General features: G+C 45.9%; 1 protein-coding gene across 1 annotated transcript in view; it reads left to right on the plus strand.

Annotated features, from left to right (window-relative positions):
* The window catches only part of LOC308174167 (protocadherin-15-like), a gene marked incomplete at both ends in the record, with an annotated part of 188,179 nt that overhangs the window by 127,703 nt on the left and 32,535 nt on the right, over positions 1 to 27,941 (plus strand). Inside the window, 5 exons of the mRNA XM_080549237.1 lie at positions 13,938 to 14,047; positions 15,887 to 16,027; positions 19,242 to 19,369; positions 19,564 to 19,779; positions 20,761 to 20,849. Of these exons, the coding sequence (XP_080405363.1) occupies positions 13,938 to 14,047; positions 15,887 to 16,027; positions 19,242 to 19,369; positions 19,564 to 19,779; positions 20,761 to 20,849 (684 nt within the window). The remainder of the gene's footprint in view (positions 1 to 13,937; positions 14,048 to 15,886; positions 16,028 to 19,241; positions 19,370 to 19,563; positions 19,780 to 20,760; positions 20,850 to 27,941) is intronic.

Here is a 27,941-nt window from a genome sequence, read left to right on the forward strand (position 1 = left end):
ACTGGGACTTTTAACTATATGTATCACTCAACCGCACAGATGTTCTACTAAATGACCGTTAATTAGACTACATGTTTGTGTTCAGGTTACTAGGCAACATTTTGTTTGTTGAATTTGTGCTCAAAGCACAGGAAACTACAACATTCCACAATCTCCACTAAACCACTCCCATTCTCCTCTAAACCACTCCCAATCTCCTCTAAACCACTCCCACTCTCCTCTAAACCACTCCCAATCTCCTCTAAACCACTCCCAATCTCTACTAAACCACTCCCAATCTCTACTAAACCACTCCCAATCTCTACTAAACCACTCCCAATCTCTACTAAACCACTCCCAATCTCCACTAAACCACTCCCACTCTCCACTAAACCACTCCCAATCTCCACTAAACCACTCCCAATCTCCACTAAACCACTCCCAATCTCCACTAAACCACTCCCAATCTCCACTCAACCACTCCCAATCTCCACTAAACCACTCCCAATCTCCACTAAACCACTCCCAATCTCTACTAAACCACTCCCAATCTCCCCTAAACCACTCCCAATCTCCCCTAAACCACTCCCAATCTCTACTAAACCACTCCCAATCTCCCCTAAACCACTCCCAATCTCCTCTAAACCACTCCCAATCTCCACTAAACCACTCCCAATCTCTACTAAACCACTCCCAATCTCCACTCCCTCTGAGGGGAAAGTTGGGCTTCTTCTGAAATTATTATTCGAGTCTTTTAGCCAGATGAAAATGTTGAATACTGGCAGAGAGAGAGAGAGAGAGAGAGAGAGAGAGAGAGAGAGAGAGAGAGAGAGAGAGAGAGAGAGAGAGAGAGAGAGAGAGAGAGAGAGAGAGAGAGAGGTTGGATCAAATCTATACTTCTCATTCCTCCAGCAGTATTGATTTGAACATGGAGGGAGTTTAATCATAATCTCTGTTTACTCTGTTTATGTGTATTTGTAAAGGGACAGTGCATATTAATGAGCATGTCAAATGTAAATACGCCAGATTTAGCCAGAAGGCACATTTTCATCCATAGTCCCATATCATTAAAGCCTTAAGATTAGTTTGTGCCTGGAGCAAAATCGAGAAATTCTTGAGTTTGATGGGAATGTGATTTCTGCAGAATGTCACCACATATCTTTACATTGACATAATCATTTTTGTTTGGTTGTGTGGAGCGATTGAGAAGGTTCCACTTGTAGTCAGTTTATTTGGCTTCCAGTCTTTTAGTAAAGTTGTCCTTCTCTGAAGAGTCTCTGAAAGTTCTTGAAAGCTTCTTCACTCAGGGTTGATTTTCAGCTATGATTGTCAGTGAAGGTATGGACTCACTGTATCAATTCTAATACAGATACAGATAGACAGATCTGGATGTGAATATTATGTCCAAGTATGTGAATTCCTGGTCAATACATTAATACATGCTCTCTGGGTGGTTTCTCTTTCGTGTAACGTCAGAGGTCCAACTCGGTGTCGCGTAGCCATGCCCGCATCTCTGGTTCTAGGTTGAAGAGGCTGGCTTCTGAGGGTGGTCTATATAAGGGGCAGATGGTGATTATGTGGTCGGCGGTCTGCTCTGGGTCACCGCACTCGCATGCCGCACTGTCCGCCAGGCCCCACGCCTTCATTGATGTTTTAAAGCGACCGACACCAGTTCGTAGACGGTTCAGTGTGGTCCATTGCCGGCGTGGTAGGTCGTCTCTGGGTGGTTTGTGTAGACTGGGCTCTAGATTGAAAATGTGCAAATGTGTGTGTGTGTGTGTGTGTGTGTGTATGTGTGTGCTTGCGTGCGTGCCTGCGTGCATGCCTGCGTGCGTGCGTGCATGCATGCCTGCGTGCGTGCCTGCATGCTTGTGTGTGTGTGCGTGCGTGAGTGTGTGAGTTTGTGCTCACGTTCTCTCCCCTATATAATGATTGATCGATGCAATACAGAGGCAAAGCAGCCATACTGTAGATTACTGTAGATTTAGCGATTGAATGAGTGTCCCGTCCTACACACACGCAGTCGGTCGGGACCATGGGCTCACCTCTCTGTAGGGCACAGCATTGACAGTTCTAACCATACAGAACTGTAAGCCCTCTCTAAATAATGACCCATTGAACCATTAGCCAGCCTGCTACAGTATCGTAGCTCTCTCCTGCTGTACAGCTCCACACCCACTGTGGGTCTCAATCTGGTCTCAAACCCCCCTACCTCCTCTCTCATCACTCTGCCCGCCCCCCACCCACCAACCCACAACATAAGACGATTCTCTAAGCGCCCCCACAGAAGATGTTGTTTGTCTTGCCCAAAGCCTGATCTGTTAGTGAAAGCAGTTTTCAGGTAAGCTGTGGCTTCAGCTCCTCAGACTCCAATTAAAACGTGCTAGTCCCCTCCATCTGTTTTGGGGAAATGAGTTATTGAGGAAAAGAAACCACATACTGTATTGCACCGTAGTCTACTGTAGCAACTTGCCTCGCCTTGCCTCTTCACAACACAAGCTTGATGAACTTTGATGCCGTCTTTTCTGTAGATCCGTCGATCCCATGCTGTATACAGTAAACAATAACATGTTATGGAGGCATATAGACACTTATGGAAATCATTACAGGAATACACATCTTATGTCATGGCCATTTGCACTCTGTTTAGCATTAATGTAAAAACGTTGTAAAATGGCACACATTATGTCAATAAACACTGTAAAACACGAATATAACTAAGACATTTTAAAGGAGCTATCATTACAGGAATACAACATCTTATGTCATGGCCATTTGCACTCTGTTTAGCATTCATGTAAAACGTTGTAAAAATGGCACACATTATGTCAATAAACACTGTAAAACACTAATATAACTAAGACATTTTTAAAGGAGCTATCTTTCTGTTTTAGTGAAAGCCTATGATTAAATCACAGTGACTGGCTATTTTAGATGGCAGTCACATATCCAGTTCTTGGCATGTCCCTGTGGAGAGCTCTTAGGAATGGGCACAGGGGACAGCAATGAATATGTATTTCTCTCAGCATGTCTGACTACAAGAGAGAAGGGATGAACCTTTCTCTAAACTGCAGGCCACTAGAACAGCTTTCATGATGTTAGAATTATAAGGTTCTATCTCCATTTTTGTGAAGTTAGTAATTCATAAAATACAAAGGTTCCATCTCACAAAACATAATGGAATGTAAAAACGTTGACGCTCAATATCTCTGAGCTACCCTAAACGGAGATAGAACCTTATCATTCTAAACGGAGATAGAACCTTATAATTCTAAGATCACGCTATGAGTGTGTATTTTCCTCTATGGGAGGTAAGGCAGATGTATTTGTATAGGCAAGTTTATTTGTATAGCACATGTCATACAACAGGGGCAATTAAATGTACATACAGCATTAAAAAATACAGCAAGAGGAGGATAGTAAGAAAATAAGAATGACAAGAATAGATATATATAGAGAATAAATAGATAAACATTTAACAAGATAATAGACAATGAATAAAACATATATAGATAAAAGTGTTATGTCTCTCAGAGAGATAAACCTCTGCACCTTGTATAAGTATCCCATAATACAAGATTAAGGTTTCGGGTTATCACAGGTAGTGGCTGCACGTATGAATATTCAAGACGTCAGCTCCAGTCTTGATATTTTTGGATTATTACTGCATCTGTATTTAGCCACTATCCTTCCCGATACGGTGTATCAGATTGCAGGTACTGCGTTTGTGTTCGACCGCTATCCTGCCAGATACGGCATGTGAGATTGCAGTGTAAAATAACACGTTTGATACGGCATCTGTATTCAAGCGCTATCCTACCGAAACGAACAGCTCCTTCAGATAGGCCTTGTTAGTAGACCATTATAACAATCAAGTCTACTCGAATATCTGGCCTGTCCAGATTGATTACAGACCTCCACTCCTGTGGTATTAGCATGCTCTCCAGCAGACTAAAAGATAGTCATTACAACCAATTATTGAGCTAGGCTTTGGTCACACTGTTAGCATAGCAAACTATGCCGCAATGTTATTATGGAGTATTACTCCAGGCAACATCTTGTCAAACAAACGCCTCTGCCAGCTGCACTGCTAATGAGTGACTTACTAACGGTGTGTCAACAATCAAGATACAAACACACACACACACACACACACACACACACACACACACACACACAAATACTTGTTTATATTAAATGACGGGACACCTGATCTCACACACACACACACACACACACACACACACACACACATAGTCACTACTGCGAGATTGTCTCTATAACCGTAGTGTATTTTTACCTGTCTGCAGTGTGTGGTTGATGTTCCAGGGCAGTTTTAAAGATGCTTGCCTGAGCCTTGAACCAGCCAGGTACCATGGCATTTACCTCTCACTGCTAAGCAGACACGTCAACTCTAAATGGCTCATCTCAAAATATCCGATAAACCTACAGAAAAGGTCAGCACAAGTATTCATTCTAATATAATGATAAATGACACTATCACCATATCCCGCCTGGTAAATACTTTAGGCCCCAAATCATTTCTATTCACTCACATTGTTATTTCAACAATGACTTATTTCAAGTATGTTTACTCAGCATAGTCTTGTGAACACTTCATACAGCCGACAAACATTATTGGACATCGGATCCCACTGCACAAACTGTTCATTTGTGCATTCCACCCAAGCTTGCTAGGTCTGTGGGAGGAAGTGGAACTGGTGCCACGAGAAGGCATCACAGAGGCTTGCGGGCTAAACAACTATGTGAGCTGAACACATTGTCCTTGTTCACTTTATTTCTCGCCAGTGTCCTCTGTAATGGAAATCTCTCAATTCCCCTGCTGGTCCTCTGGTGAGACTGTATCAAAGACGGCAACAACACAATGCTTGTTCCTTAGTAAGTTTTAATGAAGTAGTTTGCAAAGTACTGGCTTCCACAATCAACACAGAACATAGGGTTAGGATGATTTAGCTAACAGGAAGCCCTGAATAGATCTCAGTCTTGACATGTATACATTGGTGAAACAATAAAGCTATTACACTGGGCAGTCGGGGTGGGGTAAAAGAACATGGGGCACCTCTCCTGTAGCCTTCCTCAGGACTGGGTGACGTTTACATCAAACAATAGGCTTGTTATCTTGTATATCTCTTTAGGAGATTTTTACGTTATTTTTTCAGAGTGGGGCAGTTCCACTCATATTTTTCATTTTATTGGACAGATACAGTGAAGACAGACAGGAAAGTAAAGAGAAGAAGGGAGAGAGGGCATGTCAGCAGGGCATGGGCCGGCTAGAACAGATTGTTTGGTTCGAAAGTTTGTTAGCAAGTTTAACAGACATTGTTACTCTGAAGGGCTCTGCACACAGCGTGCGATTTCTGTTGCGCGTCAACATTCCATTTTGAAGTTTGAATGGAAGTCTATGAGAACATCGCATTTCAACACACACGCCCCGATTTTAATCGCACGGCGAAAATTCGATTCCATTCATTTTGAATGGGAAAAAGCACAAATTTGACAGTGCGACAAAACTCGCACGCCGTGTGCTTTGTCCCATTCAAAATGAATGGAATCGAATTTTCGCCGTGCGATTAAAATCGGGGCCGTGTGTGTTGAAATGCGATGTTCTCATAGACTTCCATTCAAACTTCAAAATGGAATGTTGACGCGCAACAGAAATCGCACGCTGTGTGCAGAGCCCTTGAGAATAAGTTTGTGGGTCACATAATCACACAGCTTGATGATTTATGATATACCTCATTCAAATGGCTAGTACTAAGTGAGATCTTTAACACACAAATGAACGTTAGTAGGACACAGATACATTTTACTCTTACTCCGCTCACTAGCGAATAAAATGGATTAACTCAAACTCTGGATTATAGACGAGGATTATGGATTGCAACATTATGAATTTCTCTGAAAAATGCCGTAATACTAGTGTACCAGATAGCATTGCTATGCTAACAGGACAGAGCCTTTTCAGGGCAGACAGAAAAATTGAGCTATATAAACCATACTGTACATAGCTACCTTAACTGTACATAGTTTACTACTAGCATCGCCTGTATATACCGCCGTGCTTGCCATAATGTACCTATCACTATCACTATTTGGACTATCATGTGTTATATCACTATTTGCACCTCTGGTTGGATGCTAAACTGCATTTCGTTGTCTGGTACTTGTACTCAACTTTATTGCAATGACAATGAAGTTGAATCTAATCTAATCTAACGTCACACAGGTACAGTTACCTCAGGTCTTCAGATGGTCGCTGTTCTGCTGTTTTTTGTTCTTTTCTTCAAATAAGAGGCTAATTTGGACCTCAGAAACCAGGAGTGTTCATTATCTCAGGTAGAACAGCAGGAATATATCCTGCTGTTCTATTATCAGGTAGAACAGCAGGAGGTTAGGAGTTTCAGTGCCCTATCCCTAGCCAACCTGGTCTCACACGGCAGACTCCAAACGTCGAATTCCGACGTGTAGCTCGCAGGGGTGCGCCTGCTATGTGCGCCTGTCGGGGCTCCTCTCGGGATTATTCCATTTTGAATTGCACTTGCATTAATTAGTTAGGCCACATTTAGGGTTAGGGTTAAGGTTAGGGTTAGGGTTAAGGTTAGGGTCAGGGTTAGGGTTAAGGTTAGGGTTAGGGTTAGGGTTAAGGTTAGGGTTAGGGTTAGGGTAACCCTAACCCTCTCCGTTGGTTGTATCTCAAAATGTGGCCTAACTAATTAATGCAAATGCAATTCAAAATGGAATAATCCCGAGAGAAGCCCCGACAGGCGCACATAACAGGCGCACCCCTGCGCTTTCAAACGAGCGAACGTCGGAATTCAACGTTTGGATGCGATGGAAAACGTCGAATTCTGACGTCTGCCGTGTGAGACCAGGCTGCCCTAGCAGACAGTGATCTCTCCAAGCCTGAGCCATTCTAGTGTCTGTGCTAGATGGTCCTAACATAGGGCATTCACACCGCCAAAGGAACCGTGCCCATACACGATCCCGAACCTAGTCTGGACCCGGCCCGGTGTGTGCAGACCAAAAATAAATTGGTTCAGAAACCTGAAAAGTTGGTTCACAGCGGGAACCAGAAAGTAGTGATTTTGGTTCGCAAGCGGGAACCAAAAAGTAGAACCAACCTTGGTGGTGTGAAAGCCCTATTAGTGGCCTGTGGACATGTGAGTTGGGCCTGTGGACATAGAGGGGGATGACATCTGTGTCTGCGTGACGCTGATGGGCAAGCCTTTTACATCTGGCACTGACAACTGGGTCCAATATTGCTGTCAGCACAGTTAAGCCCCAGTATCCCTCCATCAGCTAGCGAAGCCTCCATGTGTGCCAAATGACCCAGCGAGCCATCTGGGGTGTGCTGTGATGTGCTGTCCCTGCTGGTTCAAACATGCATTAAGTTGGCACCAGTGGCTTAATGTTACATCAACCATCCTCATCTTCCCCCTAAAAAGAGTTTTCAAACGTGAACTATTTTTTGGGTTTAGATCTTGAGTTTATTTACCACCATTATATATTGAGAAAACCTGCTGTGGTATTTTCTAAGATTGGTTTAGTTTATACAGTATATATCTTATATTTGGATTATACTGGTGGTAATAGAACACTATGATATCCAGTACAATAATAAAGTAGTAGAGAAATGACAGAGAAATGTCATTATACCTTTGTTGATTGTGAAAAACCAAAAAGCTAACTTTCACTAAGATGTGAATACCCTGTTATGTCTCTATAATGCCTGCTCATCAAAAGTAGCAAATGCACAGTCAGTAAAAACAACAACACAAGTACTCTAGTAAAGCGGTAGATTTGTTTATCACGTTGCCTCGAAAATGTTTGTCGTTTTGGGAACTTCTCAACACAGGGCAGAAACCACCACAATATATCACCATCTGTCACCATTTTCAAATGTGTTGTGTAACCATTGTAAGCAACAATTCCCTCAAGGCTGTGACTTATCATCAATATTGTCACTAGGTAGGGGTTTGTCGGCCCTCCGCTGTGCATCATCTCTAATCTAACACACACACACACACACACACACACACACACACACACACACACACACTCACACACACATAGTATAGTATACACCACTGAGGGTGTGGGAGCTGGCTCTTGTAGACCTGCTCCATACTTATCAGTATGCTGCCAGCATAGACTAGATAAGACTGGAACCACACACACACACAAACACACACACACACACACACACACACACACACACACACACATGTGAATCGACACAGCCACACATCAGCATGCAGCCAGCACAGTGACAGACTGTATACATTATGTGTGAGATTTTCTTACATCTCAGTCTCAGTTAACGCACAAATCATGGCTGGGCTTTACAGCCAAAGCCGCATGATCCTCTGTTTGACTGCAGTTATTTTGGTTTTGTTTTGTGTTGTGTAACCGGTGTATACAGTATATTATACTACCTAGTTTCAGATTCCAAAGATGATGATCTTCAGTCTGGGGAGCCAAAGCAATGGAGTTTGTAACAGAATAACAGCATCTCAATAAGTGATGCAGTATTTTGGGGAATACACAGCTCGAGAGCATTGTATACTGTAACAAACAGTATGGAATCTATGGAAAAAGAATAGTATGGAAACGAAAAGAAAAAAAAACTGGGACCGTGCCATGATTTGCGACCTTGCGATGACGAACCAGGGACCTTGCATAATAGTCTGCATACTACGCCATCATGATTGGTGGCCGTATTGAAGGTCCTACAGACCAAGTTGGAGGCATGTAGGCGTAGGTCTAATTGGGTGAAGACTATCGCCCCCTGGAGGAGATTGAAGTTACTGGACATAAGCGGGAGGGGTGGTGGGGGGGGGGGGGTAGCAGTTTCTAACATTCACTTTGTTGACACCACGTTAGTCGATGTGTTACGGTACATGTGGGAATACGGTACATGTGGGAAAACTAGGGTTAGGGTTAGGTGCTAGGGTGCTACGGTTAGGGTTAGGGGTAGGGGTAGGGTTAGGATTAGGATTAGGGTTAGGGTTAGACATGCTAGCATGTACCAAGTCGACGTAGCACCTAACCCTAACCCTAGTTTTCCCACATGTACCGTATTCCCACATGTACCGTAACAGATGCACTGGCAGAGAAGCCCATCCTTCTTACCCACGAAGAACAGTCCAGCAGCAGCTGGTGAGGTGGAGTGCAGTGTAGTGTTAACGGAGCTATTCACTGACTCACGCAGTTTTCACACTTATTCTTAATGTACTAATATGTCAGGGGACCCTGACTGTACTCCCTAACCAAGGTGTGTCGTCTGTGCTCTGGACCGGATTATGTAACGCAGAGCAGAGGATGGAGAGGGAGAGGGGGTGGGTGTGTGTGTGTGTTGGCACGGTAACGGTGCCCCCCTGTGGCACGTGGCTGGGTTTTGTGCTCATGTGCCACGTCTCGTCAGTGTCACTTGTGCGTTTGGCCCGGGGTGAAATGTTGCTGACACCTCTGTGTGCTGCGTAGCGCAGCCTCCCCTCTCCTGAGCCTCCCCTCCCCTCCTCCCCTCCCCTCCTCCCCTCTCCTGAGCCTCCCCTCCCCATCTCCCCTCCCCTCCTCCCCTCTCCTGGGCCTCCCCTCCCCTCCTCCCCTCCCCTCCTCCCCTCTCCTGTGCCTCCCCCTCTGTGCTGTGTCTAACGTTACAGGCTGCATTTGTGCATGACAGTTGCGCATATTGTTATATTTCATATGTCTGATGGCTACTAATGTCATTTCAATGCGTTATAGACCTTTTCTTTACAACAAGCATAAAGAAAACTCGCTTTTATGCCGATGTGCTGTGCCTTCCAGCAGTTCCACAGTCCAGCGCGCTTCGGGTTTTGGTGCTCAGCAGTAAAGGACAATAATAGCAAAACTATTACCTGGGCACTTCCTTATATAACCAAAACAATAACATACATAAACCCATGAACCCCTAAAGCTGAGGACAGATATTTTAAATCATATGATACTTTCCTATTCACCTTGCTATTCGAGAGTATAGAGTTTGTCATTTTTAAGATCCCAGCAATTACTGTACAGCCTCTCTCTCTCTCTCTCTCTCTCTCTCTCTCTCTCTCTCTCTCTCTCTCTCTCTCTCTCTCTCTCTCTCTCTCTCTCTCTCTCTCTCTCTCTCTCTGGATGTGCATCCTTTTTCATTCTCTATCTGAATTTGGAAAGCTGTAGAAACAGTCCCCCTGCTCCTGCTCTAAGATACATGCTTCTGCACTATGTAGAATTGAATCCTAGATAAGAGTATGCCTGCTTTGGCTTCCATTTAATGTCCTTGTTAGCCTCCTACATCTCAGTATTGACTTGAAGTTTCCCCGTGCAGTTTATCTGTGAACTGAAAACAAAACACACACGCGTGCACACACACACACACTGTACATGCATACATACGTGCATAAATACATGCATACATACATACATACATACATACATACTTACATACATACATACATACATACTCACTCAGGCACACGTGTGTGTTGTGAACAAACAGCGTCAGCAAAGTTCAGGTACATGCATACATACGTACATACGTACGTACGTACATACATACATACATACATGCATAAATACATGCATACATACATACATACATACATACATACATACATAGTACATACATACATACATACATACATACATACATACATACATACATACATACATACATACTCACTCAGGCACACGTGTGTGTTGTGAACAAACAGCGTCAGCAAAGTTCAGGTACATTTAGAGCTATTTAAGTGTCCTCGTTACAGTGTCCACTTAAAAGCGACTCTTGTTAGGAATCAGTTTGACTTGAGTGTAATTGAGTGTAAATCATTCTATCTTTGAATAGCGAGGCTATGAACAGCTTAGAACCCAAGAGTGTAGGTTGTAGCATCTCTGCTTGAGTATTGATGTGATACTCAGTATGATGCTAAAAGGCATAGCACATAAGTGTAGGATGTCACAGATAACTTAAAAGCATGTCCTTTTAAATTGTCTTGAAATGCATGTTGTGTTGTGACCTCAGATGTAAAGGCACATCCAGTGCATTCTATGTAAAGGCACATCCAGTGCATTCTATGCAAAGGCACATCCAATACATTCTGTGTGCTTTTAGGAAGGTATTTGTATTAAGAATATATACTTCAACTATATCTCACCTGTTTCAGTTTCACCACTCCCTCCCTCCCTCCCTCCCTCCCTCCCTCCCTCCCTCCCTCCTTATCACCTACACCCCCTATTCAGCGCCCAACTTCCTCTAATTAGTCCTCCTCTTGCCACTATTCAGTTTCTGATTCCAAAGATTTCTAATCAGTCTGGGGAGCCAGAGCACAGGAGTTTGAACAGAATAACAGCATCTCAATGAGATGCACTTGGTAACTCTGACTGATTAAGTAGGAGTGCATTTGGCAGTGTTTTGGGGAATAAGCAGCTTGGAGGACATTGTATACTGTAACAAATAGTATGCAAATAATGTTTAGGATAAATTCCTTCACTTTGACAAAGAGATGGTTCTTCGGGAGCGTTGTGAGATTCGCCTCACATGTAGAACGTGTTTGCGGGGCGTCTTCGAGAAGATGATAATATCCTCAGTGTAGACAAAGACAAATTGATTGAGCATATCTCTGAGGAGGTCGTTAACGAACGGAAAACCACCAGAGTGTTAGCCAGTCTGAAAGGCAGGTCTTACACTCATCTCCCTCACAGACGTGGACCAAGTTGTAGGCATTGCAGAGGCCTCATTTGGTGAAGACCATTGCCACCTGGAGAAGTTGTTCGAAGACACTGGACATAAGCGGGAGGGGGTAACAGTTTTTAACAGCCATGGGCAGAGACCCCCATTGTCCAGCGCCAGCCAGAGAGGTAGAGGAGCGAGTACATCCAGTAGCGAGAGCGTCATGGGATGTGTGTCCTCTATAGCCGCCGTTTTAGGTGCAGAGAGAGAGAGGATTCTACCACTGGGGGACAGGAAACAAGTAGGTCAATAACACCTCGGGTCAGCGTATTCAGTGGGACACTCAGGACAACTCAGGAGGTACTGGAGACTGGAGGGACTGAGACGATCATCTAGGGAAGAGGCAGGTGGCATGACAGATGGGAGCCCCCGTATTACAGCACGAAGGACGGGTCATTCTGAAGAGCACTAACAGTGACAGGTCCGTCGAGATTGGCCAGGGGAGGCCTTGAGTTGATTAGCCGAGATAATGTCGATGAAGTTGCCGTCCTCTTCAGACTCATTGAACATCTCAAGAGGGTGAAGATGGTCCCGCCAGGAAAGGAAAGGCTGTCAAACAGGACACCGGACCTAGAAGACTCGCCTCCCCTGGGGCAAGCCTGTCCTTTTCTCAAGAGCTCTGGACAGGCTTGAGCCAGGAAGTGGCCCTGGTACTCCACAGTAGAAGCAATGTCTGTCCCTCGTCCTACGATCCCATCTTGGTTGAGTGAGTTGGTTGGTTGGAGTTCTCCCCAACTGCGAAGACTGAACACAAAGTCATATATCAACCAAAGCTTATATGCTGGAGAGATAATAAGACACAGGTGTAACAAAGTACTCCAAAACAAGGTAAACAAGGAAAATAACAGAAATAGTCAATAGTGGCGGCCTCTAGTGGCCAGTAGTCAAAGCAGCAGGAGTGAGATCCCTCACTATTCCATGCTAATTATCTTGTGTTGTCCACGAGAGGATCACAGATACAGATCGATGAAAGAGTTAGAAGGATGGACTGGAATGTGAAGGCGCATGTTAAAAGGCTAATACCTGTGCAAAACCTGCTGCATGACTGAACTCACTGTCTTCTTAAAAGAGATGAGAGAGAGGCTGGATCCTGGTAAATGGACTGCATTTATATAGCGCCTTATTCCAAAGAAAAATATGAGTGGGACTGCCCCACTCAGAAAAAATAACCAAAAAAAAGAAAGAAAAAAAGACTAGAGTCATGAAATGAAAGCTCAGTTACTCAATGGTTTCAACAGCCTCAGAGGTTAACAATCTATTGCTCTGTCTCACCGGAATGTTCCCTAGCGTTGACTTTGACTGGAGTTTAGTGAACATAATCCACTGGATTATGACATGAACGCTACGTATCCTTGTAAAGCTGTCATGGCTTTGTGTCTTGACTGGGGTGTGAAGTGGAACTAGTCTGCGAGAGACGCCGGAGGGAAGATACACACACACATACACACACACACACACACACACACACACTCTCACTCACTCACACTCACACACACTCTGTGAACCAATGAGATGACATTATCAACTTGAATCAGCTCTAACCTGACAGCATTCAGCACTCTTGAGAGTGGTGTCAAAATGATCTGACATACATTATGAATGCACTCTTATCTACAGAATCCATATTAGGAAGTTGTCAGTTGTCACACAAAACTGTGAGAGTCCCACACAGAATTGCCTCACTTCTTATCCCAAACATTCTCATTCCCATACCTTCGTCGAACAGCCTCATTCCACCTTGAGTAAGACATCAAATCAAATTATTTGTACGAGCCGACCATTATAGCTAGCTATTTAGTAGGGTCCAAAACCAAAATTCCGTGACCACTCTCTGGCTAACATGTTTTGATGATTTATTTGACTTCTAGGGACCTTTTATGAAAAATGTAGCCTCCAGGTCCGTCCCAAAAATCCCGCGTTTTTTTGCCAGAGGGCCAAATCCAAAATACCTGTAACCTTTAAGGCAGGTGAATAGGGTAAAAAAAAAAACTAATAGCTATCACTATGAAACTTCCCCAGTTAATCGCTTACATTAAGACAATACTTTTTTGTATTACAAGTTTTCTGAAATTGTATGTTTAAATATGCAAATGAGGCGTTACCTAATTAAATATTAAACTTTTGACTGGTACTGTATGTGGAGAACATGTGAGGGAGTGGGCTCTACTTGACATGATGTGGTATGACCTCTGACCTCCGTCCTCAGGTACGCTCCCGTCAGTGAGCTGGCCCCGGTAGGGACGCGCGTGGGCTCCGTCCTGGCCTACGCCATCAACCAGTCCATCTTCTACTCCATTGTAGGAGGGAACCAAGCCGGTGAGTATACTACACCCCCTTTGCACTTCAAAAGAGAACCCTCTGAGAGGGCTTTCACACCGCCAAGGAACCGTTCCCGTTCTGGAACCCTCCGAACCTTGGTGCTGTCTGGCCGAACCAGTCTGCATTCATACCAGTGTAACCTGGAACCATCAGCGTCATCAACATTGAGTGATGAAGGGGCGGGATAAACAGAAATGTCACAACAAGAGGGCAGCTGGAAAATGAGGATAATAGCTTCCACTACAGTATCTGAAATAAACACTATTTTCGATGAAAAACAAAACAAAAGACACTTTCTAAACATGTTCTCTTACTAGCCAGCGGCTCCGTTACTGGAATAGAACGGTTCCTTGCTGGTTCCTTGTGAAAGCCCTATGAAGGGGTCTGAAAAGCGCAACAGGAAACTAACAGTGGCCAGGTGGAAGTGGTTACCTTCTGTGTCTGAGTCAGAGGGGGGGGGGGGACCAGGTGGGGGGGCGTGGTGGTGAACTGTATTGATTTATACTCTTGTGAAGAAGCAGCCATGGAGCGGCCTGGTCTAGAGAGAGAGAGAGAGAGAAAGAGAGAGCAGGCTGTACAACCACAGAGGACTTCATTCTGTATTACAGTATTATGCTCTGTCTGCGTCTGTGTGCTACATGTTTCATAACAAAACAAATGTAAAAAAAATAATAGGTTACACAAGATTCAAAGTTACCACACATATCGAAACAACATGTACTGTACCTACTTAGTGGAGGTCATTATTGCCTTTAAATGACTCAATAATTCAATTATGATTATATAATGATTGAGCTGCAAGGTTTGCAGGAAAAGTACTATACAAATAAAAAGTTATTATTATTATTATTATTATTATTATTATTATTATTATTGAGAATCACATTCTCTTGATGGATAGCTGCCTGAGACAATAGCTATTTTTCAACAGTGGTTCGAGTGCGTGCCAAGGCCGGTGCTTCTGCAGTTTGTAAGGTGGTGACTAACATCCAGTTTCTCAACAGGTTCTAATAACTTAAGCACTTAGTGTAACATTTCAGCTGTAAGCTATTAGGTTTGAGCCATTGTGTAGTTACAGCGAACTACCTCCCGCTAAGTTCGCTAGCCAACTAAAGCACTTGGATGATAGGATAGAGCCCCTAGCCCCATCTGGCCTCATAAGGACCAGGGGGAAGGCTAAATGCTACGTTTGAACACTAGAAGAGCCACGGGTGGGGTCATTTGACCAAGTGAATACAAACGAATTGTATATCTTTGCACTTGATCAAATTTCATGACCCTCCTTTCATGACTTTTCCTAGATACGTGCGTTCTACCACCCAGTATTCTTACATTTTCAAAATCACTTCAGGATAAGCTAGTATAAAGCTATTTTGCAGTTTTTCTGTGTAGGAGGCAGGCACATTTATATGAGGCGCCATCTAGTGATATTTGTGTGTAAGTAGCAGCTTCCCTTTCTAAAGACTATGGGCATTCGACCCCCCAGGGGGGGGCTAATAGTGAACATGGTGTAGCTCTCCTAGTGATAAGCACCAAATAGGCCAGGAGTAAGCACCGTCGAAGCCCGGGAGCGACTACGGAAAAAGCAATTGGCTTCGACACGCTCTGGCGAGAACGGCGTAAGTACTGTGGAAAGCCGGGCTATTGACTATGACCTCTTGGTCTAATGGTAGACAGATGGTTCTTCTAACGTGAGAGAATGGGTTTGAATTCGGTCTGTTACACAGTCTGTTGTGTTTTGGGGCTCTTGGTTTTTTGGTCAAGTCATCATCACTACTTTGAATGCTGCCTGTGTCCTTCTCATGTTCCCTGCCGTCCCTCTCTGTGTGATTCCAGGTGATTTTAAGGTGAACAACCGGACAGGAGTGATCTCCACGGCCAAACCCCTGGACTACGAGACGGTCACCAGATATGAGCTCAGGGTCCAGGCCGACTCTATGTTAGTGGTCATGTCCAACCTACGCGTCCCCTCCAAAAGTAAGTCACTGATCTGGGGCACAGGGAGCTGGTGCTCATCATCATTGTCAACGTGTATACTACTGGTTTATTGCAGTGGTCATTTCACAGGTGTTCTGAGAATAATATGAAAGGTCTTACTGGTACTGTAAAGGGTGTTATTGCAGTGGCATTCCATTACTCGTGAACCTTTCATTGACATTCCATTGATGATGACCACCACCCCACATCCACCCACCCACCCCACATCCACCCCCCCACCCCACATCCACCCCCCCACACCACATCCACCCACCCACCCCACATCCACCCACCCACCCCACATCCACCCACCCACCCCACATCCACCCACCCACCCCACATCCACCCCCCAGGTGAAATCCTCTGTTGGCTGACCTCGGTTGAACCCTCTTGAACTGTTGTCATGCAGATCAGGGTACCCTGCCCGGAAATCTCTTTTTTATTAAAACTTTATTGAGTTCTAATAGTCAGAGCAGAACAAGGCTTAATTGTACAGGGAAAATTGTCACAGCCCAATACGTCCAATAAGCCCAAACTCCAAAGTGCACGCACGCACGCACACGCACACACACACACACACACACACACACACACACACACACACACACACACACACACACACACACTCACACACTCACACTCACACTCACACACACACACACACACACACACACGCACACGCACACGCACACACACACGCACACAATGGAGAGTAAATGATAAGAATCAATTTAACACAGCAACCTCTACCCCTCTTTTCTAAATGAAAAAGCACTTAAGGCACACTCAAGAGCTCAGTCTACCATGGGATCCATCACTCCTCTTAATGAACCTGTTTCTTCTGCATAAATCAACCTGTGTGCTGTACTGTGTACATTTCTCTATTTTGGCGCTTTTCCATTGACCAGAGTTCAAAGTACGGTATGGTATGGGTAGGATACGCTTCTCCTTTATACATAACAGACCTTGAGCGAGCGGGGACAGTAGGAGGAGTTAAGTGTCATAAGAGCACTTCACTTTAACAAGTGCCGCTATACAGCTCCACAGGGGGAAATGCGATAAGAATTATGTCAAAATGCAGCACTGTCATGCACAGATCAGCCTTAAAACATGTAGGGCCCTATTATGCACTTCTTAACTTGCCGTCTTAAGTCTTAATTAAGACGCACCGCCAGGTTAAGACCTACCGCCACCCTTATTATGCGCTTCATACGCGCTACTGCTATTATGCAGGTGTCGCTAGGCGCCCACACATAAGACGTAAGACTCCTGTGCATATATTACTCATTGTGGGAGTGTTCATTATGTTAATGAAGTGCGCTAGGCGCCCCTGCTATTATGCGATCTGACTTTGCGCCTAGCGCTAAGAAGTGGTTTGAAAAGTTCTTAGGCGCTAGACTTCTTAAGAAGTGGGTCAGCGCGCATGCGCAAACCGCGGAGGCGCGCTCGTGTTTCAAAACGTGCGCCTATGAACTGCATAATAGCATAGCGCTTATGACTTAACGCAGCCGGTTCTTAAAGGGAATGGCACCTGGCACGCTGATTGGGTTGATTGAGAAGACGCCCAAAACACACCCATGACTAATTTCTGGGCTTAGCGCCGGGTCTTAGGTGCCCACTACCGCACGCATAATAGCAAAGTGGCCTTGACCACGCCTCCACGTCTTAAGTTTAGATCTACCGCCTCGTCTTATTGCTTAAGACTTATGAAGTGCATAATAGGGCCCGTAACGTTAGATATATAACGTTAGACAGGGAGCGATGTATTTCTATGGAAAGGGTGTGCTTGACGCTTCCATTGGACTGACGCCGGGGCTCATACAATCTCCGCGTTTGTTATAGATACGAGTGCTCCGGTGTCTTGCTGGTAGTCAAATATATCTATTTATACAGCATATGGATGTTACATGCCTGTTACTTGCCGCTTTCAGTTCTAATAGATCTAGTAGTTCTAGTAGATCGCGCAACCAGGGATTCGCCGATAATATGTATGAAAGGGAGCAACACGGAAATCTACCATAATAGCAATTTTTGTTTTTTTTGTTATCCTTGTTGTAAATAAAAGTGTCATGGGTGTGTCATGCATTGAAATGACATTAAACTAAGATAATACGATGGTTATCATATTTTTAAAAATCGTATTAATAAGTAATTACAGAAAAAGTAAATGACATTTTCAGAGAGCGAAATCTGTTATGCTGTAAAAATGGCGGTTAGCGGTGAACTCTATGAACATGGGATGACGATGTTGTGACCATGTGTGACGATGTGTGTGTGTGTGTGTGTGTGTGTGTGTGTGTGTGTGTGCATGTGCGTGTGTGCGGGTGTGCGTGCGTGTGTGTGCGTGTGCGTGTGCGTGCGTGTATATATCCTTATCTGTACCCGTCTCCCACGGTGGAGGAAAGACACACATTTTCAGAAACAATAGAGAGAGTGAGAAAAAGAATGAGAAAGAAAGCAAGTGTGCTGTGTGCAAACCTTGCTGCTCTTCCTCTGGTCTTCCCTCTGGACTCTCTCTGTTTGTGCCTCTGATTTGATGGACTATGTTTTTGTTTGTCCTATTCCCCTGGCACGTCCTTAGCCACTACGCCACATGACTTTAACGCCGCCTAGAAGGAAAAAAAGGCCATTGACAGTGTCTATTCTTCACCTAAACTGCAGTGCGGGCAGGGTAGGGTTGTTCTAGCTTTGTACATGTTTATACTGTCTAAATAAAGGTTGCCGTGACTAATAGCCGTGGAGTGTGTTTACTCTCGACGAGCGAACTCTCTTCTCCTCGAGGTGCACTTTTCCATTGGATTGTCTTTTGTTGTAATTAAGTGAAACCTTTTCAGCAAGGTTCCAGGAAGAGAATACATTAGGAGGGACACAGAAACACACAGTGCAGGTTATTGATCTTTTAGTAAAAGTGAGAGTGTCTAACTGTCTATAGAGTACATACTGTCGAGTATCTTTTCACAGAGCTAATAGACACAGCTTTATCCACTGTCTGAAGACTCACCTACTGTTTAGACTACATCTTGGTTTAGCAACAATATCTTTCACAAACTAATACACTTAACATCAATATGTGTTTTACTTACACTTAATTCCTTTCTAAAGAACTTTCTTCAAGCCATATTGCAAAACGACTTGTTTATTGTATGCATTGGTTTTAATAGAGTATAGATAAGAGCTTGACATGTGGATGTGTGATTGTTGCTTCGTTTGTCAGCCAACACAGCCAAGGTGTTCATCGTGGTGCAGGATGAGAACGACCACCCGCCCGTCTTCACCAGACAGCTGTACATTGGCGGAGTGGCAGAAGACGCCAAGTCATTCTCCTCTGTGCTGAAGATAGTGGTGAGAAAGCATGAGGAAAACACACTGTTAACCCTTGTGTGATGTTCACTTTCTGGTCCCTTTGGTACTGTTCGGGTCAAATTGACCCGGGGGCATCATTTGGTGTTTTTAATGGTACTCTGGGCGGGAAGAGAGGGATGCAATCACTGTGTGTGTGTGTGTGTGTGTGTGTGTGTGTGTGTGTGTGTTGATAGGCCACTGATGTGGACACCGGGAACTACAGTGCCAACGCATACAGGTTGATCATCCCACCGTCGACTGATGGACAGGACGCCTTTGTGATTGAGATGTACACAGGCATAATCAAGACAGCGATCATGTACCGCAACATGCGTCGGTCTTACTTCAAGTTTGAGGTCATCGCCACCGACGACTATGGGGAGGGTCTGAGCAGCAGTGCTGATGTGGTGGTGAGTGTTTGACACACGTAACAACAACGCCCACATGCCTTCACTTAAGCATGCACGCACACATGCACACACACACACACACACACACACACACGCACGCACACACCCACACCCACACCCACACGCACACGCACACCCACACTCACACACACGCACGCACACACCCATACCCACACCCACACTCACACACACAAACACACACGCACACATGCACACACACACACACACACACACGCACGCACGCACACACACACACACACACACACTCACACGCACGCACGCACACACCCACACACCCACACCCACACCCACACCCACACCCACACTCACACACACACTCACACACACACACTCACACACACACACACACACACACAATGCTGTAACAGTCTATAGCCAATCTGTAGTGATGGGTTTATTGGCAGTTCACCGATACTGCACACATACATACATGCACATAATGGTGTACATGTATGTGTGTGTCGCTGTCTGTGTACTACTGCGTATACAGTATTTGTCTGCATACTTCTCCCCTTCTCCTGATCCTGCGTCTCATCTCAGTGTGTGGGACTAACAAGCCTCTAATGAGACAGAAGGCTGGGGTTGGATCTCGCCTGTGTAATCAAGAGTAGCGGGTGCTTAACAGCGCTGCTTGCTCATTTTCACAGGGAAAGGTAATTTCACAGGGGCCGCATGGGAGATTTGGCTGCAGAGCACAGAGGCTATTCCCCCCCCCCCCCTCCTCCTACACTTACTGTGCCATCAAAATTAAGTGCCATTAGATTTGCGCGTGGAACCAATACAAGCAGGCAATTAAGGGCCTTGACTTCGCCACAAGAGAACGCTGAGCATCAGTGGACCAAATTTACATCTTAGCCTAATTTGTTTCTCTCTCTCTCTGTCTCTCTCTCTCTGTCTCTCTCTCTCTCTCTCTCTCTCTCTCTCTCTCTCTCTCTCTCTCTCTCTCTCTCTCTCTCTCAGGTTTCAGTGGTCAATGCTTTGGATATGCAGGTGGTGGTGTCCAATGTTCCACCCACTGTGGTAGAAGAGAATAAGGAGCAGCTCATTGCGTAAGGCACCGATCGATCAATTATGTTGTGTGAATCAGTGAATTTAAAATGCAACATTCAACCTAAACCCAAGGGAAATTCAAAACAGTGCATCTAGAGAAGATGTTTTTTTTACAACAGGGTGATGAAAACAAGCATTGTGATTGGCCAAGAAGCATTCCATCCGTTCCAATGTCCACGATGGCTGCACTCGTAAATTCGCTCTGGAGATCTGATCAGCACTCATGGAATGCCTCTTGTTCAATCGAATTACTTGGTCACTTTATGACATTGGACCCAGTGTGCGCTCCGGCGAATTTTAAGTGAATTTTAAGCGAACTTTTGAAAGAAGAAAGAAAATGCAAATGTTATGCATTTCCATTAACATGTGGCGGATAATCTAGACTATGTGAAGTGTAATTTCGTCAGAGGATGGCTACTTATACAGTACAGTACACATAACATGAGGCACAAACTCAAATCCTCTCCCCTCCTCTTTAACGCTCCTCTTCTCTGCCATCCTTCCTATCTGTAAACACACAACTGTCTCCCTAAACTGGGAATAATAACAACTGTCTCCCTAAACTGGGAATATGAACATCGAAACCATGCTGTCTAGTGACACTGCAGCAGAACATGTGGCCTTATACATATAAAGCACAAGAAAGACACATTCCGGGAAGTCGCTGACAGCGGAAACAGCTGATTCTCGTGAGTTGAATGTTCGCTACGTCAGTTTATTCGGCAAATCTGTTTCCATCTGACTTTTTGCCCATTAACTCTGATTCGGGAAAAAAGACAAAATCCACCTCAATTTAGAATTTAGCCGTTTCCATAAAACTTAGAATGCACAAATAATCGAATACTTCAAAATGCGCAAAAAAATGCTTCATGGAAACACGGCTAGTGTTACAGTCATGGATGGGGTCATTTGACCAAGTGAGTCTTTTTTTTTAATATATATACCTTTTTACTCTATTTACAAGAGGCGCCAACTAGTGGTCTTTGTGTGTAAGTAGCAGCTTCCCATTCATTTGACCCCTGAGGCGGCACCTACTGTATACTTAGAGTAGGTGAAATTGACACGGCGTTCCTGGTGTTAAGCCGCAGGGCATAAACCAGTACAATGGTTTGTGGCCTCATGCCCATGACCGCATCACAGCCAGTCCAGATACCCATGGGGTGGCATTCCAAAGTGCGGACACACGCCTTTGAGGGGACAACAAAGGGGTCTTCTCACCTGCATCAATGTCAAATATCCTAATTTTGTCTACCTCCAGTTTTCGCTGTGACTGATCTTCTGTGTTTTATTAAATGCCCTGTGATGTCTTAGAATGACTAACAATATGTTTGTTGCAGTCATAGTTGTCCATCAACTGCAAAATCATTCAAATACAGCTGGCCTGCAATAAGAAAATGCTTACTGGCTAAACTGGTAAAGAGTAAAACTGCTACTCAGTTCAATGTCACGGTTAGCCAGCTAGCATTTTGTGGCTACAGACCTATTGTTTTCCTTTATGCTTTTGCAGTGTGTTGGCTAAGTAGACACAAACAGTGCTCTGAGAAGTCATGGAAGGTGAAAACAACTTGAACGATCAGAAGTTAGTACTTCTAGTTCTTTTCAATGTTTTCTGTGGGTGCAGCTTAGGATCACAAACTCAGTACACTCGTGAGCTTAGAATGATAAGGTTCTATCTCCGTCTAGGGTAGTTCAGAGATATTGAGCGTCAAAGTTTTTACATTTCATTATGTTTTGTGAGATGGAACCTTTGTATTTTATGAATTACTAACTCAAAAATGTCAACATTTTAAAAATAACACCACACAGGCATTAATAAACACCTAACGGGTCAGATTATGTAAAAAACTCAATTTTGACAAAAATGGAGATAGAACCTTATAATTCTAACTTCACGCACTGTCTTTGCTTCTTGATGTGATTCCTCTTAACGTGCTATGTAGATCACTGATTAGTGATTACCCTTCCAGACACTCCAATCACCTGGTTTCACTGGTCTGAATTAGCTGATACAGACACACATTTAAAGACAACCCAGCCCTCCTGGACCAGTCGAGTTAGATTAATAATGAGTCTGTCCTAAAAGGAAATAAACATTAGTAGTAGTCAGCCTTAGATATTGATGTTTCCTCTTCTGTAACAGTCTTGGAAACCATTCCATTAATCATGTGTTTAGCCATTCATTGTGATGTCATGTGAAAGGCATCCAGTGCTAGCTCAGCCCCGGGGGGGGGGGGGGGGGGGCATTCCAGAGTCGGAGCCAAGGCTATTACCTGAGTACTGTTTATCGGCCTTGGCAAGCAACTATGACAGGGTTCTCCTTTATTGGCTGCAATTTGATGTGTACATTTTTGGCCTGCCTGAGATTGATTGTGGAAGCCATGTTTTTGGCAAGAGACTGAGGTGAAGAGACAAACTGTGGCCCTTTTACAGTCATTGATGGAGTGGAGCACTTCAATGTGTGTGTGTGGGTAGTACACAGAGGTGCAGGGTATAGGGGGGCTCAGCGGAAGGGTTTGCAAACAAGGCGTTTTAGCTAGGAATGAATGAATGAATGAATTATTTAATGAATTGTTTAATGACCACACGACCTAGGTCGGTGGAATTTGTTTTCGGTACAGGTGGAAAAGCTCAATACAGCAGTGTCAAAAACATACACACATTGCACATAACTATCACATGGACATGTATACACATAACCACAAGACAAGACATAATCAATATTTACAATTTATAAAGTGCAGTACATCTGGCAGTGTTGGTGCAGTGAGTCAGGTGTTGAATGTCATACTTTTTGAAAGGGTGACATACAGTAGCACATGCTTGCGAAGGAAATCTATGTGGACTATCTGATCAGAACAACTTACTGAAACCAGCATGAGCTATGTAACCAGGGAGTAGCTAAAGGACTGTAGAATTTTAGGAAGGGCTGGTTATCTAACTAACTCTGAGCTAAATCGGCAGTGTAGGAGGATAGAGGCAGGGGGCGCCAGCAACCCTTTAGACTAGCATATCACAGTTATATATATATATCATATATTATAATACAAGCTATAACTCAGTTAATCACACTATAAGACAATACTTAAACCCAATACTAGATTTGCTGTTAAACTAAACAATACAGACAACTAAACACACAGCAATGTATCAAATATAAACAAACCCATTTATTTATACAAATTATATATACATCCCAATATACTCCCTCCCCGCCGGCCACACACACACTCACTCACTCACTCACTCACACACAGTACCTGGCCTGAAAAGGCTTAGAGTCCCGGACTGAAAATGAGCGCGTTGAGGCCTGGTTGGAGCTCGTATGTGATTCGAGGAAGGCAGCAGATAAGGGGGGGGAGTGACGTTGCAATTTGAAGGGAAAGGGGCGTCTTCGTAGTAAACGACGAGGTGTGAATGGTTCAGGTCCGGTGGTCCACGGTCAGCTCCGGTGGTGTTAGCGGTCGGTCGCAATCCACCTCGGAGGCGACGGCTTTGTTTGGCTTTGGTCTCGCTATGCGCCAACGTTAGCAGCCGGCGGCTAGCAAGGCTGGCTAACGGTGACACAGCTAAACTGGGCTAGCGCTGTTAACTCACTAAACTCCGAACTCCCGCGGTGATGCGGGTAGCTAGTGATTTACTATTAACAGTCGATGTTAAAGGCAGGTCTCCTAGACAGCATCACACAGTACACAGTAATGAGTTCACCTTGACGAGGCTGAATTCAGCTATGCTTGGTCGGCTTTGTGACTGACAGGAGTAACTTCTCATTCATCTTCACTCTAACGCACAGACCACCTCCGTAGCTATAGATACCAACCGAACATACATCAAGTCACGTACGCCAATCAAAACCAAGCCCACTAATCTGGCGCTTGCACAATACTGAACAAATCTAAGACAGAACTTATACAATTACAATAACAATACATACACCTTCATGAAAACGTACATGAATAGTATGGAAAATAATTAAGGAAATAACAGGGGCAAAATAGGGCTGATTTGGGGAAACTAACTGGCTCTAAATTGTGGGCCTTCATAACAGCCGCCCCATGAAACCCTCGGTTTCATTTAACTATGGAAGGCACACTGGCTAGGCTGCTCTAGCAGCGTGAGGTATGAGGTGATAGTGTCCTTTGTAATTTGAGGGAGCTCAATCAGGCGTGCCACAGGTCGGGTGTAAGTGCGACCACCAACGTCCACGATGGCCGTCCGCACCCTTCCATCCGGACCCGGCAGGACCTTGGTCACTCTGCCTGTCTGCCAGGCGGCGCGTGGAAGGGACTGGTCGATCACCAGTACCACGGCACCTTCGGACAAGTTGTCTCTCTCCCTCGTCCACTTCTGCCTGACTTGCAGGGTCGGCAGGTAGTGCAGTATGAACTGCCTCCAAAACTGGTCCGCGAGCACCTGGCTGTGCCTCCACCATCTTCTTCCGGTGAGCTCTGCAGGGTCGTAGACTACCTGAGGCAGTGCAGAGTCTCGCCGCCCCATCAGCAAGAAGCTGGGCGTAATGGGATCCAGATCTGCTACATCACTGGAGGTATAGCCTAGGGGCCGGGAGTTCAAGATGCCCTCAATCTCTGCTAGTACAGTCTCGAGCACCTCATCGGTAGGCACCTTCTGTCCGAGAATGGTACGTAGGACGTTCTTTACTGAGCGAATCTCCCGCTCCCAGGCTCCCCCGAAGTGTGGAGCATTTGGGGGGTTGAACTCAAACTTCACTTGCTGGGAGGCGAGTCTGTCACGGGCCTCCTCAGTCATCGCAGCGTAGCTCGCCCTCAGCTCGGCCTCACCACCGACGAAGTTGGTGCCTCTGTCCGACCGGAGGGTCTTAGGGGTCCCTCGCCTGGAGGTGAACCTCTTGAAGGACATGAGGAAGCTGTCGCTTGTGAGCTGGTGCAGAACTTCAAGGTGCATTGCTCTCGTCGTCAGGCACGTGTAGATGATGCCCCACCGCTTTTCGGAGGCTCGCCGGTTTCGGACTAGGAGTGGCCCGAAACAGTCGACCCCAGTAGAGTGGAACGGAGCCTGTCTCAGTCGCAGCCGGTCCTCGGGCAGATCGGACATCATGGGCTGCGGCGGCGTGGCTCGCCACCTCTGGCAGTCCGAGCAGGACCTTTGATATCTCCGTACCGCCTCCCGTCCATGGAGTATCCAGAATCTCCGTCGTACCTCCGCGAAGACACGCTCTCCACCCGCGTGCTGCACTTTGTCATCATGGTGCTTGATGACCAATCTGGTGACCTGATGCTTAGTGGGAAGCACGATGGGATGCTTCGTGTCTAGGTCTAGATCTTGAGCGCGGCGCAGTCTGCCACCCACGCGAATGAGAACACCGTCGAGCTCTGGAGCTAAGCCGCGGAGTCTACTGTCCGAGGGGATCGGCTTCCCTTTCTCGAGACACTCCAGCTCTCGGGAGAAGGCATCCTGTTGGGCACTCTGCAGCACCAGGAGCTCCGCCGCGGTGTAATCTTCGGCGCTGAGCGTAGTATCTAGGGGTAGACCGGCCTTGGAGCAGAACATCCTCTTCTGCAGCTCTTCGAGCGTCTCACACTCCTCTCCCGGAGTAGTCTCAGGGTCTACGACCTGGGTGGCTCCGCAGAACAACGTCTTACGCAGCTCTTTGTCCTCTCTGTCTTCTGCTAACGCCGGCGTGGCTGGCCACTCTGACTCCCGCTCCTGTAGGAAGTCTGGTCCCGTGTGATACAGGTGGGGCTCAGCCAGATCCTGGAGAGTTGCCCCTCTCGTGATGACGTCAGCAGGGTTCCTCTTGGTGTCTACATAACGCCAGCAGTTCACCTCAGTCAACTCCAGAATCTCTGCGACTCGGGTGCCCACGAACACCTTATACCGACATGAGCTGGACTTCAACCACTGGAGGACGGTAGTTGAGTCTGACCACATGGTGACGCTCATCAGAGGTAGCTGGAGCTCGTCGAGCAGGAACCTTCCCAGTTGCGCGCCGTTCAGGGCAGCACACAGCTCCAGTCTTGGGATGGACTGTTGCTTTTTCGGCGCCACTCGGGAACGTGCCAGGACAAACGAGACGTGGACTTCACCTCCAAGCTCTGCCGCTCTGACGTATGCCACGGACCCGTACGCCATCTCCGAGGCGTCGCAGAATACATGTAGCGTGATGACACTCCTCTCTAGGTCCGTGGAGGGAGGGAAGTAGCTCCGCTGCAGCTTGATGTGCTGGAGAGTGGGAAGTTCCTGCTCCCAGGCCTTCCACTTCTCTTCTAGGTGACGAGGCAGAGGATCGTCCCATCCTCGTTCTTGGGCCCACAGCTCCCGGACAAGCACCTTGGCCATCGTCGTGAAGGGAGCGATATATCCCAGTGGGTCGTACTGGCTCGCTAGAGTGCTGTATATCGTTCTCATCGTGACGCGTTGGGGCTTGGCAGGCTTATTGCGATAGCGTAGAGTGTCGGTCTGGAACTGCCAGATAAGTCCGAGCGTCATCTCCTGAGCATCATCTGGTGAGTGAGAGACCCAAGCCTCGCTGCTGGTCGAGGTGGCCTCCTCCGGGAGGTCTCTGATGACTTGCGGGTCGTTGCTGGCCCACTGGCAGATCTCAAATCCACCCTCCTGGAGATGAGCACGCAGGTCCTGGACTAGCTGGCGGGCTTCCGTGGCTGTCTTCGAACTGTGGAGGCAGTTGTCCACGTAAAAGCTCTTATGGACGGCGTCAAACACTCCAGGAGGTGCCGTCTCCTGCGCGGCGTGAGTCTGTAGCGCATAGGTGGCGCAACAGGGGCTGCAGGTGGTCCCGAAGGGTAGCACCTCCCACTGGTAGATAGAGGGATCGGGGTCGCTCGGGTCCTCTCTCCAGAGAAACCTCATGAGTGGCTTGTCTTCCTCCAACATCCTGACCTGGTGAAACATTCGCTTAATGTCACCACTGACTGCGATCGGCTGCTGACGGAATCGCACCAGAACTCCCAAGAGGGCTGGGGTCAAGGTTGGACCAGGGAGAAGATAGTGGTTGAGGTTGAGCTTCCCCACCTGGTAGCTACAGTTGAAGACCACTCGGTTCTTCCCGTTGTGGTGAACATTGTGGTGCGGGAGGTACCAAGACTCGGCACTCT

The sequence above is a fragment of the Nansenia antarctica genome (genome assembly GCF_963989245.1).
Source record: "Nansenia antarctica genome assembly, chromosome: 19".
NCBI classification, from domain to species: Eukaryota; Metazoa; Chordata; class Actinopteri; order Argentiniformes; family Microstomatidae; genus Nansenia; species Nansenia antarctica.